At 45.0% G+C, this 16,771-nt stretch overlaps 1 protein-coding gene across 1 annotated transcript; it reads right to left on the reverse strand.

Moving 5' to 3' along the window:
* Nucleotides 1–594: 594 nt before the first annotated feature.
* On the reverse strand, nt 595–16,386 carry LOC117040355 (endothelin receptor type B-like). Its single transcript, XM_033138077.1, has 8 exons — nt 16,210–16,386; nt 12,723–13,258; nt 6,171–6,283; nt 5,598–5,802; nt 4,343–4,492; nt 3,820–3,953; nt 2,992–3,100; nt 595–1,716 (listed from the first exon to the last, which is right to left on the reverse strand). Exons 2-8 carry the CDS (start codon nt 13,176–13,178, stop codon nt 1,573–1,575), a joined length of 1,311 nt encoding a protein of 436 aa, XP_032993968.1. The 5' UTR covers nt 13,179–13,258; nt 16,210–16,386; the 3' UTR covers nt 595–1,572.
* Between the last annotated feature and the right edge of the window lie 385 nt (nt 16,387–16,771).

Consider the following 16,771-nt stretch of genomic DNA (forward strand, 5'->3'; position numbering starts at 1 on the left):
TTTTGCTAAGCAATTTCCACTAATGTAGCACATGTTTTTATGCCATCATGTTTATGGGTGTGTGTTAAATTAAATGTGGATGAAAAACTGCTGCGAAATTTAGAGACTTGCCAATATTGTGATGGAGGGCTGAGTTTCAGTTCACCTACTGTTTCAGAAAGTATGAATCAAGTAAGTTTGCCTTTAAATGCGAACGGAATCAAATTTCTCCCTCATCCCTACCTGCACACGTGCAAGAGGGAAACCTGGGAGTGTAGGAATGAGTGGGGGTGAGAGGGGGAAGTAGGAGAGGGACTGCCCATAGCAGGAAATTACCACCACTTCACCCTAATCCATAGCCACACAGTCTGCTCTACTACAGATAGGGATGGAAATAACTCTCAGTTTTAGTTCTTTTAATTATCATTTTCCCCATCTTAAGTTCAGTTCCCTACATTTATGCAGCAATTTGCAAAAATCTTTTCCAAAAGGATTCTCATGAAATTCCTTCAGTGTATTAGTGCCTAATAAACACATTTTTTGCCTTCAGTTTTGACTAACACATGCATTTTTTAAGTTATCTTCACTAATATATTTTATGCACACTGCCTCCCAATACATGCATTTTTGTAAACATTGTTTGGCTGCAGAATTGACTGGAGAATCTGGACACATGCAAATTCAGAAGGACAGCTGTGTTTTGGTTCTCATACTGCTTCAGGTGTTGTGAATTTGATAGATTTGGCTTTAAACGTGAATTGAATAAGATTTCTCTCCCTCCCATCCCTAGCTACAGGTCTACCCACCCTGCTTTAGGCAAGAGGGAGAAGGGAATCTGCTACATTGTCCAATTCCTTTCCAGCATTCTGTCCCTTCCAGAACCACATCCCTTCTGCTTTCTTGTTCTCCATGTCCTCCCTCTAGGGAAAATTGGAACCTAATACACCAACTGCATCTTTGGGTGCAGAATCATTTTCAGCTCAAGGGCCACATTCACCAGTAGGCAACCTTACAGGGGCCACATGCAAATAGGCAGCAAAAGTGGGCAGAACAATGAATTTTACTCCTACCTTTGTAGAGTAGGCTACTTTCCAGCTACACATGTTTAAAAGGTTTCACACACTCACCCCTACTCATCTCTCTCTCCATCCATCCATCCATCCATCCAGGCAGGTAAGGAGCGCGATCACAGTTCATTCAGGGACTCATTCTCAGCAGGCAAAAGCTGCCAAGGAGGGTGCAAAGCAAGGCTGTTGGTGTGTGTAGCTTGGGAGAGCATCAGCAACCAGCCAGAGAGGCCCAAATTTCCCCACCTCTATACCAAAAGCACCTTTGGTCTGCCCCAACCTGCCATTTATTTTTATGAGGGATTCTGCTGTTTAGAAAGAGAGAAAGATTCATTAATGGGGTGGGGTTAAGGAAGTAAAAAGAGGCTAAGGAACACCAGGTGAGCAAGACCTTTTCAAAGGGCTGGGTGGTGAAAGTGCCAGTTCCTTCCAGAATAAAGCAGAGAAGTTGAAGAGGAATCACAAGGAAAATCAGGCTGGCCATCTCCATAGTCCTGGTGGGCCCTTCTTTTCTTTATCCCCTCATCTACGAAGAGGTGTACTTCAGGTGGGAGCTGCTCCGATCGAGGCCCAATTCTTGCCCGTTGGCTTTCCACTTCCCAACAGAGCCCTTGTCATCTGTTGGTGCAATGCCAAGAGCTGGTCTCTGGCACCAGCAACAAAGGCATGACTATGAGAAAGAAACCAGAGATGTTAAGGGCTTCTGAAGAACCACCCTACACCACAGCCTTAGGAAGATGGAAAACCTGCAGGGTATGGTGGCTAGAGGGTTGGACCAGGATCAAATAGCCACTCAGCCATGAGACAGCCTGTCACTGTCTCCTTAGTCTAGCTTACCTCACAAGGTTGTTGTGAGGATAAAATGAGGAGTGGGAGAACCATAGATGACAGCATGAGCTCTTTGGGAGGAGAAAAGGTTCTGAAAATGTAATGAATAAATAAAGGCTCTGCCAAAGTCCCCATCCCAGAGAGAGGCTGGGACATTACTGCCAAGGGCAGGCCAAGATGGAGACAATATTGCATTCTGTGCTGTCCTTGAGATATTTTTTCAGGATGTTGAAAAAATTGCAAATCTGGCTTTTTGACCTTTGGACTCAATTAACATTGTGAGAAGAAAATTGTATGCCAGTTTCAATCCTTTGGGTTCCTCTCACTCACTGCCTCTACTGCAACAGCACTTTAATATGTTTCATCTGATTAATTGTGGTGCTTATTTGTTAAAAGGGTTACGTATTATTTTATTGTGGATTTTATTGTTGATCATTGCCTTAGACATTTTTTTGAATGGAAAGGCAGGTCATAAATGCAACAAACAAATAAAAATCCTGAGAGGTAACTTTAAATGTCTTTGGGGAATGTTTACTTCTGATGATACTCGTTCTGCATGTGCAAATGTATTGAAAAACAAGAACATATTGAGATAGCAGGTATGGGAACTCTTTTGCCCTCCAGATGTAACTGAACTACAACTCCTACCAGTCCTCCCAAGCATGATCAATGACCAGGGACAATGGTCAATGACTGTGGTACAATGGACCAGTGTGTCTGGCTGTTCATCAGAATTTTAGTGGTTTGAGCTCATCCAGGGATTTTATAGGCAAGATTCCTGCAATGCAGGCAGTTGGAAAAGATGACCCTCAGGGTCCCTTCCAACTCTACAATTCTGTTAAATCTATGATGATGGGCAGTTGTAGTTCAGCAACATCTGTTCATAATATGAACAGTGAAGGCTGAGTAATAAAATATAACAACAACAACAACAACAACAACAACAACAACAACAACAACAACAACTGCACTAGAGAGAGAGAATTAGCCCCAATAAAGTTTTCTCCTCCTCCTCCTCCTCCTCCTCCTCCTCCTCCTCCTCCTCCTCCCGGTAACAACTGGGCTGGGGCACTTGGTCCTTTCCCCTGCACCTCCATAAGCACAATCCCGATCCTACCTGAAAGCAATTCTTAAACTTCCGGCTGACAAAATAGAGAGCCACAGGGTTGATGCAGGAGTTGAGTGAAGCCATATTGATGCCAAAGTAATCCATGACCAGAAGGAAGCTGGAGTGGAGACGAGAAAGGAGAGTCAGTGCTGCCAGAGGGGAGCATGATGGCAGCTGCATGTTTCAATCCTTCTGCAACCCAAAATTTATGGCCACCGTCATACAAACTTTGTCGAAAGGGCTGTGGCTGACAGCACATGCCTCATATTTCAATGGGGTGAGGTTCAACCCCCGTTGTCTCCTCTTAAGATTATCAGATAGTGGGTGATTATAAAGACCTCTGTTTGTTACACTGTAGAGCTGCTGCCTGCCAGAGTTGGCAGTGCTGGATTAAATGGGCAAATAGTATGACTTGGTATAAAGGCAACTTCCTGTGCCCTGGGAGTCTCCAGAGTTTGGCGGTGGGTTCCCAGCAGAGGTGTGGGCCAGCAATGCCAACGTTTGGCACTGGTCTTGCCTGGAAATCTCAGTGATCAAAATGCATTATCAACAGCTCATGAGTAAGTCTGAAAGCCCTGTATGTTGGAGAATCCCCTTATACCTCTTGCATTCCTTCACCCCTTACACCATATCACCATATGGATCACCCATACATACATCTTGCTTTTAGTTAACAGTAATGTGGACAATACTGAGTTAGATGAACCAGTGGTCCAAATCAGTGTGAAGTGGCTCACTGTATTTCTAACACTGGAAATGGCCTCTTTAATTTCAGGGAGGGTAGAGGTCTCTTCCAGCACCAAGAAGAAAATAAGGAGCTTCTGATATTGAGCTTACCTAAGCAGTTCACACCTATCAGCATCTTGTTGACTATAAATGGTCTTCTTAAGGATCCTGCTGAGATGGAGAGGTAGCCAACAGAGGGCGAATATCACCACAAGGCAGAACACTGTCTTGGCCACTTCCCGGCGCTGGAACACCAGCAGTCCAGCCATTGAAGTTAATGAATGAAGGAGCAACAAAAGGCAAAGATGACTTGAGCATGTGTATAATATGGTACAGACGTCAATAAATACCATCAACCCCATTCTTCACATCCAAGCCCTGTCTTTTCCTGTCTTTCTCCTCCCCATTGCTGTTTCACACCCTGGTTTCTCTTTTGTTCGTCCTGCACTATTATGAGCTGAAAGTTCAGCTTATTTAACTGGAATAACTTGTGTGATGCATGTTTTGGAGTGTGGTAGACTGCCAGACAGAGCAGGCAAAGCCTGGCTAGGTGGGCTGGTGGCCTGATGTCATTCCTTGTATCTAAGCCAAGGAACAGGGTTTGTTCCCTTGGGCCTTGGTTGGGGGACCTCACCCGTTTCATGTGGTCGTTGAGTGCTATCCTCATGCCATTCCTCTTGCTCAGCATCTCACACGACATGAGGGAATAGAAGACACCAGTGCAGGCCAGAGGCAGGCAGAAGTAGAAGCCAAAAAGCCACCAATCTTTCACATCCTTGTAGAACTGCAGATGGAAGGGAAGGAAGGAATGAAAGCAGCTGCCTCTCCAAGGGAGTTAGCTGTTGTGTGGAGGGTGGGATTGCCTTGGGGACTTTTGTCCCTGTGGAACACATGAAGACCAGAGATGGACTGAGCCTTTGATTCCACTATGTTCTGGTTTCACTGGCATTCAGTTACTGAGCTGTTCCATCCCCTTCCCTCCCAGGATGTGCCATTGCATCCCACTGGCTATCAATGGGTACTAGCTATGATGACTCTGCTTCCACTGTCAGATGCAGTAATGCTTCTGAATATTAGTTGCTAGCAGGTGCAGGAAGGGAGGGTGCTGTTGTGCTCAGGTTCTGCTTTCGGGCATCTTGTGCGCATTTGGCTGGCCACTGTGAGAAAAGGAGGCTGGACCAAATGAGGCCCCTTTGGCCTGATTTCTCCAAGAAATCAGGTGCTATTCTTGTGTTCTTATGTTATGTTAACTGAATGCTATTCCGCCCTGCTCCATCTCATTGTATGCATTTGGGGCACATTTTTAACATAAGAATACACACTTTGATTCAGTTAATGGCAAGTTTACACAAGCCACATTTTCCAAAACAATATGCAAACCAAAACACAGCCATTGTTCAAATTTCCCAATTGTCCAAATTTTAGGAATGCAGTTCTCCATCCAAATAATGTGTAAAAATAATAAATAAATGCATAAACTAAAGTGTGCATGTAAATGTACTCATTTGTGAAAATAGCATACAAAAATGCAGCTCGGTAGCTGCCATGACCAGCCCAGGAAAAAACAACAACAAGCATCATGGAATCATAGGGTTGTAGAGTTGGGAGGGCCCACAAGGGTAATCTAATCCTACCTTGACCCCCCTGATATGCAACAATATTTATATTAGGGGAAATTGCATATAAAAATGTGCAAACAAGGGGAAAATTGCACCAAAAAATGCTGGTGAATTTCCCTGAGAACTGTTAAAAAAAAAAAAATCACAAGCTGATGCGGAAATGTGGAGAGCTGGATTTAAAACAGGGGAAATGAGAAGCCGTAATTGACAGACTGGCCCATCCCTTCCCTTGGTTGTTCAAATCATCTTGCTGAACAAGAGAGAACATACCGTCATGAAGCTGGATTTCTGTTCAGCGGCCAGCATGCAGACCCAGTGCGTCTGTTCACGGTAATTCAGTTCCACCAAGTCAAAAGCAATGGCTTCAGGGACAGCTAGGATGATCGCCACTGCCCAGATTAGGGTCACCTCAACAGCCTTCCACATGGGGATGCCAATCCCTTGGATCCGGCTCCAAGAGGCCACAGCTCTATACCTGCCATGAGCAGCCCAGGAAAAAGCAAATGGAATCATGGAATCACAGAACTGTAGAGTTGGGAGGGACCACAAGAGTCATCTAGTCCAACCTCCCTGCTGCACAGGAATCTTTTGCTCACATCTGAAAACTCCCAGACAATGCATTGAGAAAATACAGCAGGGAAGTTGAAGGTGGAAGTTTCAGCCTAGCAACATCTGCAGGACCACATTCCTGCTCTAAAGACAGTGTAGCTCCACTGGGCTGAAAAGGTTATCCACCACGGTGTTCAGGGAAGACTGAAGAGGGTAGGTAGGGCTGGCTAAGTGAATGGCTGAATGGACCTAATTAACCAGGCTTGACAGGAGGCAACAAAGGTGGTCTGTTACCTGTCTATGCTGAGAGCACAGAGGCTGAGCACTGTGATGCCAACGGAGGCCTTCTGAATGAATGGCACCAATTTGCACACCTGCACGCCAAAAGGCCAGTCTTCTGCAAGTAGCTGAAAGAGAGGAAGCACATCACTAGCATGCCATCTCAGTGGAGAATTGGATTCTTATAATTTTGTACTTATTTCTTTGCATGTGTGGGGTCATCAGGCAAACCCATACACCAGCCTTTGACAATTTGGTGCCGACCATCCACCCCCGGCTTTCTGGTTGCCAGGAGTACATTTTAATGTTCAAAAATGTTCCTTGGTTGTAGCCTACAGTCCCATTCTGCACTTTCACCATTGTACCACCTCTTTCTGTTGTGTAGTTCTAGGCCGAATTGATGCCCACCCTTTCAAAGCTAGCCAACAACAAAATGCTACACAAAAATGCTAAACATCCCCTCACCCTAGTAGCAAACATGGATGGACTCAGTGGTGCAGCAACTGCTCTGTACAAGATCACTTTAATGAACATATAAAAATACCTCATATAGTCAGACAATTGGTTTAATTAGTTTACAGATGGGGAGTCTGTGGCCCGCCAGATATTTCTTCATTGCAGCTTCTAGTGCGCCTGACCATTGGCTGCAGTAGCTCTGGATGATGGAAGTCAGAGCCCAATCACACCTGAAGTGCCACAGACAGTAGTGAATGGGGGGAGAAGCTGTGGAGGACCAGTCACAATGGGCACCAGTCACTACTGAGTCCAACTAATAAGGTAAAGGACCCCTGGACAGTTAAGTCCAAGCAAAGGTGACTATGGGGTTGTGGCGCATCTCGCTTTCAGGCCGAGGGAGCCGGCGTTTGTCCACAGACAGCTTTCTGGGTCATGTGGCCAGCATGACTAAACCGCTTCTAGCACAACAGAACATGATGATGGAAACCAGAGTGCACGGAAACACTGTTTACCTTCCCACTACAGTGGTGCCTATTGATCTACTTGCACTAGTGTGCTTTTGAACTGCTAGGTTGGCAGGAGCTAGGACAGAGCAACGGGAGCTCACTCTGTTGTGGGGATTCAAACCGCTGACCTTCCAATCAGCAAGCCTAGGAGGCTCAGTGGTTTAGACCACAGCACCACCTGCGTCCCTATAAGTCCAACTGATATACCATTCTGGCTATGTGTAGCCTCTTCCCTAGAAAAAAATAAATCTGCAAGTTCTTGTATGAAATGCAAGTGTTCTGCTCATGGAACAAATATGTAAAATATCAGTCAGCTGTATTTTGAAGAATGTCAGGTGAAAAGCTGGCAATAGTTGCTGATCATTAGATGAATGAACTTTGGAAACAAAATAGTTATAAAGGTAAAACTGAAGGGGACAGTTCCCTGTTGCTAATTATTCCCTGTTGCTAATTCCCTGTTGTGAAATGCCTTTTAATGCTTTTAATGCTTTCTTTAGCTTGTTTAAATATAGTCTTTAAATATATTTGTGTATTATTCACAGCACTGTGCATTCATATTTCTCTGTATTGCTTATATTACAAGCCTCTGTAAAGAAGAACAGTTTAGAAGGGCCCCTTTCTTGGCGGTCGGCCAAAATCGGCCGAGGTTAAAAGATAAGTGCTGTGTCTGGGCGAAACAAAGGAGTCTTGAATTGTCTATTAATGAAAAATAGCACCCGGCCTGTACAAGAGAGGGGGAAGAGACCTTGGAGTTGGAATGTGTCTAAGCCTTATGAGTTAGTCTTATTAATCGTATTATAAGCATCAAGCATGTTAGAGTATTTTATGTATTGCTTTATTGATTTATACCCTTTTATTCTAAAGCCTAATGCAATAAGTTTATTGCCAGTTAATTGAAATTATGCTTTCTTTGTTGATTGGCAATCATAGGTGTTATGAATGAGACTCAATCTTCAATAGACAATAGGGATCTGTGTGCTCACTAGCTAGGTTCTATGTTGCCACCTTGGAGGAAGCTTGCCAAGAACAAACTCTCTTTACATTCTCAGACAGGAGGGTGGGCTCTGGGAGGCCGGATAAGTTTCTATTTTCGGTTTCCTATAAATCATATGATTCCCGTAAAACACATGTCCTAATTATGAATTAAGTTTCAAATTCCTATTATCTATATATATAAAACACAAGTGTCTCTGCATCCAGTCCCTGTGTCTCTGGGTTTGCGCTACTGAGCATGTGCCCCACGGACACAGGGATTGGAGCAGAGAGATCGGGCCGGGAGCAGCGGCGGCAGTTGAAGCGGCGGTTGAAATGGAACGCTGGCACTCAGGAGGCTGAAGGGAGGCCGAGAAGGGAGGCCACGCTGCCACTCTCGCCACTGGGCAGAAGGAGGAGGAGAACTGGGTGTGGGGGGCGAAGCCTCCCGGGAGATGATGCTGCCACCTCCGCTGCTGCCTCACCCCCTTGCTTCCCCACCCACCACCCCACACTCCGAAAGGGGCTGGGAGCCCCACACATCCGGAAGGAAACCTGTTCTACCGTCCCCCAGCCCCACACCACTCCAGGGGAAAAAGCCCCCTCCTGTCGCCGCTCTCCCTCGGCCGCCCCTTCCCCCGGCCAGAAGACCCCGGCCGTGGGTGTCTGCGGCAGCGTGTTATTTCTGGGCGAGTGACAGGCATGTGGAGAGCATCGCGCATGCGGAAAGTGAGGGGAGGAGGCAGCAAGCCATGCTTCGTGCAGTATGTTTAGGACAGGAACAATAAAAGGAAACATGCCGTCATTTCTCCCTCAGGAATCTTAACACCGTGTAGGGAGCGCATGGTTTGCCCTGCTCCCTGCACTTCAGGACCTTGGGTTTTGTGTCAGAAATGTTCTAGCGCCCGTTATTTTAATGGGTTTAAACCACTAGTCATGTATAAAAGGAATGCACGCTAGTCTCTCAGCGTGCAGTTGGCGAATTATTCCCCTGCACAATTTGCTTTTGCTTTGCATATGCAATTCAAAATAAATCTGTTGTATCCTGCATGGTGTTTGCCTCTTTGTGTTCATGCTCCAGCACTCAAGAGCCCAGAATGGTCTTACAAAACATCTCTGTTTTGAAAACTGTTAGAAGAATTTATGAAAGCTCTCCTTACATGTTCAGAAATGACTTGCTGGCTGAGGAAGTTCCTCTTTCATTTTTTTTAAAAAAGCTCTTAAATCAGTGAATCAGCTATCATGGAAATCTGATTACCAGACTGGTTTACTTTGAATTAGACTGGAAAGTTTTGTTTCAGTTCACGCTAAATATTGGATTACATGGATACGGCAAATAATAAAATGTGGATTAATGTAATAAATTGTGTAACAGTTAAGATATTCCATTCAACAACCAGAATGAGATCTCCTCTTTGTGTTAGGTCCTGAACAACTTGTCCAGTTTATAGAACAGTTGTCATTCACAGCCTATTAAGACCTTGAGCTTTGGGGCAGGGATGAACTTCCATGAGTAACTCAGCTTGAAGTTCTAAGCCATGGGAAACAGCTAAAATTAGCCATTCTCAGACCATAAGTGATAGCCAACACTATTCATAGAGTAGACCCACTGAAATAAATGGTCCTCAGTCCATTTCAGTGGGTCTAATGGGTATGACAGGCTCCATCTGCACCATACATTTAAAGGGCTAAGATACTATTTCAGCAGTCATTGTTTCCCCCCATAAGCATCCTGGGAATTGTGGTTTATTAAGGGCAAAGAGAGCTGTTACAGTACCCCCTGTTCCCCTCCCAGAACTACAATTCCCAGTGGTTTAACAATAATTCCTGTTCCCTAGGGCACTCTGGGAACTGCAGGCATGTGCGGAGAATGAGTTTTCCAACAGCTCTCAGCACTACACTTCCCAGGATGCTTTGGAGGAAAGCTATGGCTGTTTAAAGTTGCATGATGCTGCTTTATATGTTTAGTGCAGATGGGACCAGAAATAATAATAATAATAATAATAATAATAATAAACCCTTCCTGCATATGGAAAGCTAGTATGTCAAGGCAGGGAAAGGGATCTGCTGGTCTTTATCCTTGAGCTGTTAGTTTTTGGTGTGCACGACACTTTGGAAAGCTTTCAAACATTCATTCCTACCCATTCACCCCTTATTTCACCCCTTAAAGATAGAAATGGTAACAGTCATGAATTGCTTCAGCCCTTAGACTGCTCCGGAAAAACATACATGAGGGCTAGAAAAACAAACAATTCATTTGCTTATCTTCTGAGGCAGACTCTGGTTGCTTACAAGACAGGGGCTTTGAGTAGCAGCAGGAGCTTAGGGGCAGGGTGCATGCTTTGCATGAAGAAGGCATGAACTTCAATCTCCATTATCTCCTAGCAAAGCTGGAAAAGACTCCCACCTGAAACAGAGTAAGCTGTCTTATATACCAAGTCAGGCAGTTAGCCCATCCAGTTCAGTATTGTCTACACTGACTGTCAGTACTCCAGGGTTTCGTGCAGGAGTCTCTCATAGCACTATGTGCAGAGGCTGAGGATTGTACCTCGGGACTTCTACATGCAGAGCAGATGCTCTGCTACTGAGCTATGTCCATTTCCCATCTGAAACCATGGAGAGCTAATCTTGGAGGGGCCACAGAGCACACTTGGCACCACCGAATCTCAGCAGTGGATCTATAGGAGTGGTCAGTGGTCAGTAAAATTATGACCATGACCATCAACGCTATTTCCAAACAGAGAAAAATTAGGGCTGGCTTGAGGGCACAAAGATCTTGTATCATCACAGCGGGCTACTTCTCATAGTGGGCAGTAAATACATATTTTAAAAAATAAATTATTAAAAATAATTTTGAATTTTTAAATTGCTATTTTTTATTTTAAAAATGGACACACGGCACAAAACCCCACTGGCAGCACAGTATCACAACAGGGGGCCTATGGAAGCAGCCTCTAAAAAAAGTTATTTTAAAATTTAAAAATAAATTAAATGGGGGCAGGCCTGGGGGGGCATAAAAACTTTTGGCATCATGCCATCACAACAGTGATCCATAAAAACAATAGAATTAATTGTTAGTGAAAATAACATACAAAAATGCATTGTGTGGTTTTTTTTGGGGGGGGGGAGTGTATTTTAGGAGAAACGCTGATGAATTTCCTTGAAGATTGTTCTTTTAAAAATAAATAAATTGCAGACTGATGAAGAAATGCATCTGAACTGCATTTAAGACTGGAAAACTGAAAAAGTCAAAAACAGAGAGTCAAAAATATTTACTTATCTCTAGGCTGCATAAAAAAGCAGAACTAAGGCAGAACTCTTATTTCCTGTGATCTGGACACTACGCTCCAGTTAATTCAATCTACAATTGCATTCATGATTGCTGCTTCTATTTTGTATATTGTGAACTGCTTCCATGGGAAATTGGTAGACAAATTAAAGATCTAACTTAATCCCATCTTTTCTCTTTCATAAAACCACTCCTTTCTTCTTTAACGTAGGGAAGATTTTGTTCAACTTTCTGTTCCTTCTCTCTGTCAGTCAAGGGATGTACAAAGATCTCTGCATCTAGAAATGGAGAGGAGGGCAGTTTTTGGGAAAGCCCATTGCTCAGTGGTTACAACACCTGCCTTGCAAGCAGAAGGTTGCAGGTTCAATCCCTGATATCTCCAGGTAGGGTTGGGAGAGACTCCAGCCTGAACCCCTGGAAAGATCCTGCCAGTCATTGTAGACAATACTAAGCAAGATGAACCAAAGGTCAGATTGTATATGCCGTTGCTGCTGTGCCAATTACAGAGAAGGCAAGCAGGAGTAGCAGTCCTTTCAAAACAAAGTCCCCATGAAGGAGACCCTACACTCACATCCCATGTGTCCACAACTGTTTTGGCTCCTCACCAAGGCACCTCCTGATTAATTGTAATCAGGAGGTGCCTTGGCTAACATCCAAAACAACTTGAAACATCCAAGTCAGCCTGCACAAACAGTTACGTCTCACAGAAATATTTTGCACTGGAGGCTTCCCAGCTGAGTACATGCGAAAGCCGAGTTGTGCTGCTTCTCTGACATCTGACCAACTTCTGGCTCTCAGATCCAAAACAGTAGCTTGATTGTGTCCTCAGCTGCAGGGCAAAGAAAGGAGTTCAAAGAGGGATGCTTCTGATTTGAAGTAAACACCGAGCTTTCCTAAATGCTTCTGAACCACCCATCTCTGCACCATGGTGCAGTAGGGAATTTTAGATTCTGGACCGGGGTTTCCTAAATTTGTGTCTCCAGCTGTTTGTGGGCTACAATTCCCACCATCCCTAGCCAGCAGGTTGAGTAGCCAGGGATGATGGGAATTGTAGTCCAAAAAACAGCTGGAGACCTAAGTTTGGGAAGCCCTGCTCTGGACTTAATGGTCATAATAGCGGGTGGGACAAGGAAAGTCCTCTTTAAATGGCAATGTGTATATGACTTCACTTATCTGTTAATGGTCACTCTATACCAGGAGTGGCCAACTCCCAAGAGACTGTGGTCACTGTTTATTGCTGAAGAGTCTTGATTCCCCAGGCAGTGCATTGCAGTGATGTAACAAACTCATCCAAACTTGGGTGCTTTCTTCCTCTTTCCCCACCCTGGCCAAGAGGGGCCTCACCTTATATACATTGATGGGCAAGGCAATGAGAATGTAGAGAAGATCCCCAAGAGCCAGGCTTGCAATGAGGACATTAGGCCCATTCCTCATGCATTTGTTCTTGTAGATGATCCTCAGGAGGGTGGAGTTCCCAATGATGCCCACAATGAAGATAGTGCAAGACACAAATGTGTTAATGTACTTGAAGGCCTGTCGGATTTCTGTCGGCTTAGCACACATGACTGACAGCTGTGGGCCCTCTGTGATGGCATCTCCAATAAGGTTGCCTGAATGGTTGGTGATGGCTCTGGAGTTTGTAAATATTCCAGGCTGAATGAGACTGTAAGCTTTATCTTGATCCAGAACCTCAAAGGGGATGGGGGTATTCCTGAAGCTTACGGCTGTCTGGCTGGAGACTCTCAGGATGAGGCAGGCCAGACAAGAGGCCAGAACAAGTAAAGTAGAAAAGTTGCCCATTGCGATGGAAAGCTTAAAGCTCAGCCAAAGTTTTGAGTCTGTTGATGGGACCCGGAGCTAAAGATCTTTCCTGATCTTGCCTGTGGAAGGAAGATAAGGATGAGTTCTCTGAGTTACAAGAAAGGAGAGAAACAGTGATATTGAACAGTTACTCTGTATGAATTTCCTTGGGGCTGATTATTGTTCATATAGGGCTGGGATAGAGAACCTGTGTACTTCCAGATGTTCATAAAATCATAGTATTGTAGAGCTGGAAGGAACCAAGAGGTTCAACTAGTCCAACCCCCTGCAATGCAGGAATCTTCCACCCAATATGGAACTGAAACCCATGACTCTAAAATTAAGAGTCTCATGCTCTAACATCTGAGCTATTTATTCATCACTGATTGACTCCAAGTGCCATCAGCCCCAGTCAGTATGGCTGATGGTCAGGAGTGATGGGAGTTGTAGCCCAACCAAACCTCAGAGAGTCATATGTTCCCCATCCCTGCTTTAGGGTATGACAAAGACATAGGGAACTGGAAGAGACAAAAATTCTGTCTCATTTTTGTAGCTACCATGAAAATCAGAAACACAACCCGAAAAAGCAAAAAAGAAAAAGAGGTCATGAGACACACACACACACACACACACACACACAATCAATCAATCAATCAATCTGTGACTCACTGAAGTTTCAGGTGTCTTTGGTAAAGAAGAGACTGTGCACCTGTATAAATCTACAAGGGTAATTTTCAGTTCACTGAAACTGCCTGTAATTTATTTATTTATTTAAATATTTTATAAACCACTTACCGGTAATTGCAATCATCTCTAAGTGGTGTATAAGAAACTCGTTGGAAAGAAAATGAAAAGTGTGCTAAAACTATGAAATCAAAGTTCAGTTAATATGTCTGTTGGACAGTCAGTGACCAGATTTTTTATTTTTTTAATCTTCAATCCATCTAGGCCAGGGGTCAGCAAACTTTTTCAGCAGGGGGCCGGTCCACTGTCCCTCAGACCTTGTGGGGAGGCAGACTATTTTTTTGGGGGGGGGAATTAACAAATCCCTACACCCCACAAATAACCCAGAGATGCATTTTAGATAAAAGGACACATTCTACTCATGTAAAATCATGCTGATTCCCGGACCGTCTGTGGGGTGAATTTAGAAGGTGATTGGGCCAGATCCGGCCCCCGGGCCTTAGTTTGCCTACCCATGACCTAGGCATTGCCCACACAGGCTGGCAGCATCTCTCCATGGTTCCAGGCTGAGAACATTGCCAGCCCTACTTAAAGATACTAGGGACCTTCTGCATGCAAAGCAGATGCTCTGCTACTGAACTATCGTCTTCCCTGTTGACAGGATCACTGATGCTTGGGATTAAACCTGGGGTGCTGTTCATGCTGTGAGTTACTGCTCCTTGCCATGTATGTACCGGTATGTATGTATGTATACATTAAACAGGGATGCATACCATATTTTTCTTACAAAAGTGCTGCTAGGGGTATACAAATCTGCCAATTTTTGCTTCTCTCAGTCTTTTAATTTTCTAATATTCAGTACAGTACGCAGGGCCGTCTCATAATAGGGGCTGGGTGGCGCAGTGCACCAGGGCGCCGGCCCCCCCAGGGGCCCCCCCGCAAGCCCGCCGGCATACCGGGCGCCCCCTCCCCAACCCGCGGCCGCCCCCATGGGCGGGTGGGTGGGCGCGCGCGCCGGCGGGCAAGCTGCAAGCTGGCTGCCCTCCGGAGCCCCAGCTGGAGCGCTGGGGAGGGTGCGCAAAGCCCCGCGTCGCTCCAGCGCCACGCCCCTCATCCCCCGCTTGCCCACCTCCCTCCCACGCTGGCCGCCCCTCGGGGGATGAGGGGCGTGGCGCCGGAGCAGCGCGGGGCTTTGCACGCCCTTCCCAGCGCTCCAGCTGGGGCTCCGGAGGGCGGCCGGCTTGCAGCGCCACGCCCCTCATCCCCCGCTCACCCACCCCCCCTCCCGAGGGGCGGCCAGCACGGGAGGGAGGTGGGCGAAGAGGCGGCCCACCAGGGGCGCCGAGGGATCGTCGCGCCAGGGCGCTCGATCCCCTTAAGACGGCCCTGACAGTACAATTTGCTGCATTTTCACAACATACATACATACATCTAATATAATGTGTTTTTGTATTTCTCTCTCTCTCCCTCACCCCCTCTCTCTCACATACTCCCCTAATATAGGTTTTCTTGCACACATTTTCTTTTGTTAGATAACTGCATCACAAAAATTGGAGGAGTGTAAATTTTGAAGGATAGCTATGCTGCGGTTTGCATTTTAAATTGGAAAGTGAAAAATTGGAGAGCTTGCATTAAAATAAGAACTGAACCAATTTCTCCACCATTCCCAATTCACACAGAACCCCCATTCATTTTTAAAGCATATTGGCAGTGTGCCATTGTTTTGAAAAGCTCTTTTTTTAAAAAAGCCCATACACACACAAATGGCAGATGGTTTCGTTCATCCACCTGCAAAAGACACACTGTCAAACTCCATCCTTAATTAGGACTGGAGAATGTATCAATTTCAGTTTCCCATCCCACATTTTTTCTTCTCCGCATTGGTGTATCAGTTTGTGAATTTGTTCACACAAGTCCTCATGAAAATGCATCAGCATTTGGGTGCAAATTTATCCTCATATACACATTTTTGTATGCAATTTAACCTAATATAATCATTATTGCAAAGCAGTTTCCCTAATTTGAGTACTTTCACAACTATATACATTTTAATGAAAACTTTACCATAGTATGTGCATCTTGGTACACATTACTTGGAAGGATAACTGCACTGCAAAACTCAGAAGTGTGCAAATTTTGAAGGATGGTAGTATTTCGGTCCACGTATTGTTTGGGAAAGGTTCGCCTTTAAGTGCAAAATGAATCATATTTCTCCTCCATCCCTAGCCACAATATAAGATATTTGTAAAGGATAGGACACTTAAAATATATACAGCCTGTTAAAAAAGAATATCCTGCAGTCATAACAACTCTAGGATAATTGTCTGCCCTGACAATATTCAGTTACCTTCCCAGTCCTTTTGAAGGAGGAAGCCCTCTGTGTTGGTCGCATTCACACCAAAGATCCCTTTCACCAACGAGAGTTACCCAACAAAGTGAGCTGGGTGGTTTTGGAAATCAGAGGAGTTTGGATCCAGCCACTTCCCAAAACTGATGCTGATGGAGATGCTGCTCAGTTGTGATGTACGCCCTCATAACAGTTTGATGAAAAGTTTCAAAAAAGGAACGGGCTGTAATTATAGAGGGCCTAAGGCCTGTCCCTCCTCTGTGTTCAGCCACGGCAGCCAATAGGCATTAGACTAGAAGGAGAGAAGGAAATAGGGTTGACATGGAAAAGCTGTCATGTGGGAGAGCAAAATCATAAACTAGTTAGTGTGCTTCAGACAGAGGGGAGGTGGAGGAGGGAGATAGCTAAAGGAGGAAGAGAATGATGACAGGAATTGAATCCCAAAGAGCAACCTCTGTCATATGGTCAATCGGCTGACCGTCTTGCTATACAGGCACATTTTTACCAGTACTGAGACACAGTACTGGTAGGAATTTGTTCCCCGAGAATTTAGTAATTATTA

This window comes from Lacerta agilis, chromosome Z (genome assembly GCF_009819535.1).
Source record: "Lacerta agilis isolate rLacAgi1 chromosome Z, rLacAgi1.pri, whole genome shotgun sequence".
Classification (NCBI taxonomy): domain Eukaryota; kingdom Metazoa; phylum Chordata; class Lepidosauria; order Squamata; family Lacertidae; genus Lacerta; species Lacerta agilis.

Coding starts and splice junctions, on each gene's coding strand:
- LOC117040355 (XM_033138077.1), bottom strand. CDS start 13,178: ATGGGCAACTTTTCTACTTTACTTGTTCTGGCCTCTTGTCTGGCCTGC. Junction 4,493..5,597: donor AGAAATCCAGCTTCATGACG/GTATGTTCTCTC, acceptor TTCCATCTGCAG/TTCTACAAGGATGTGAAAGA. Junction 3,954..4,342: donor TCAACGACCACATGAAACGG/GTGAGGTCCCCC, acceptor CTGGTGTTCCAG/CGCCGGGAAGTGGCCAAGAC.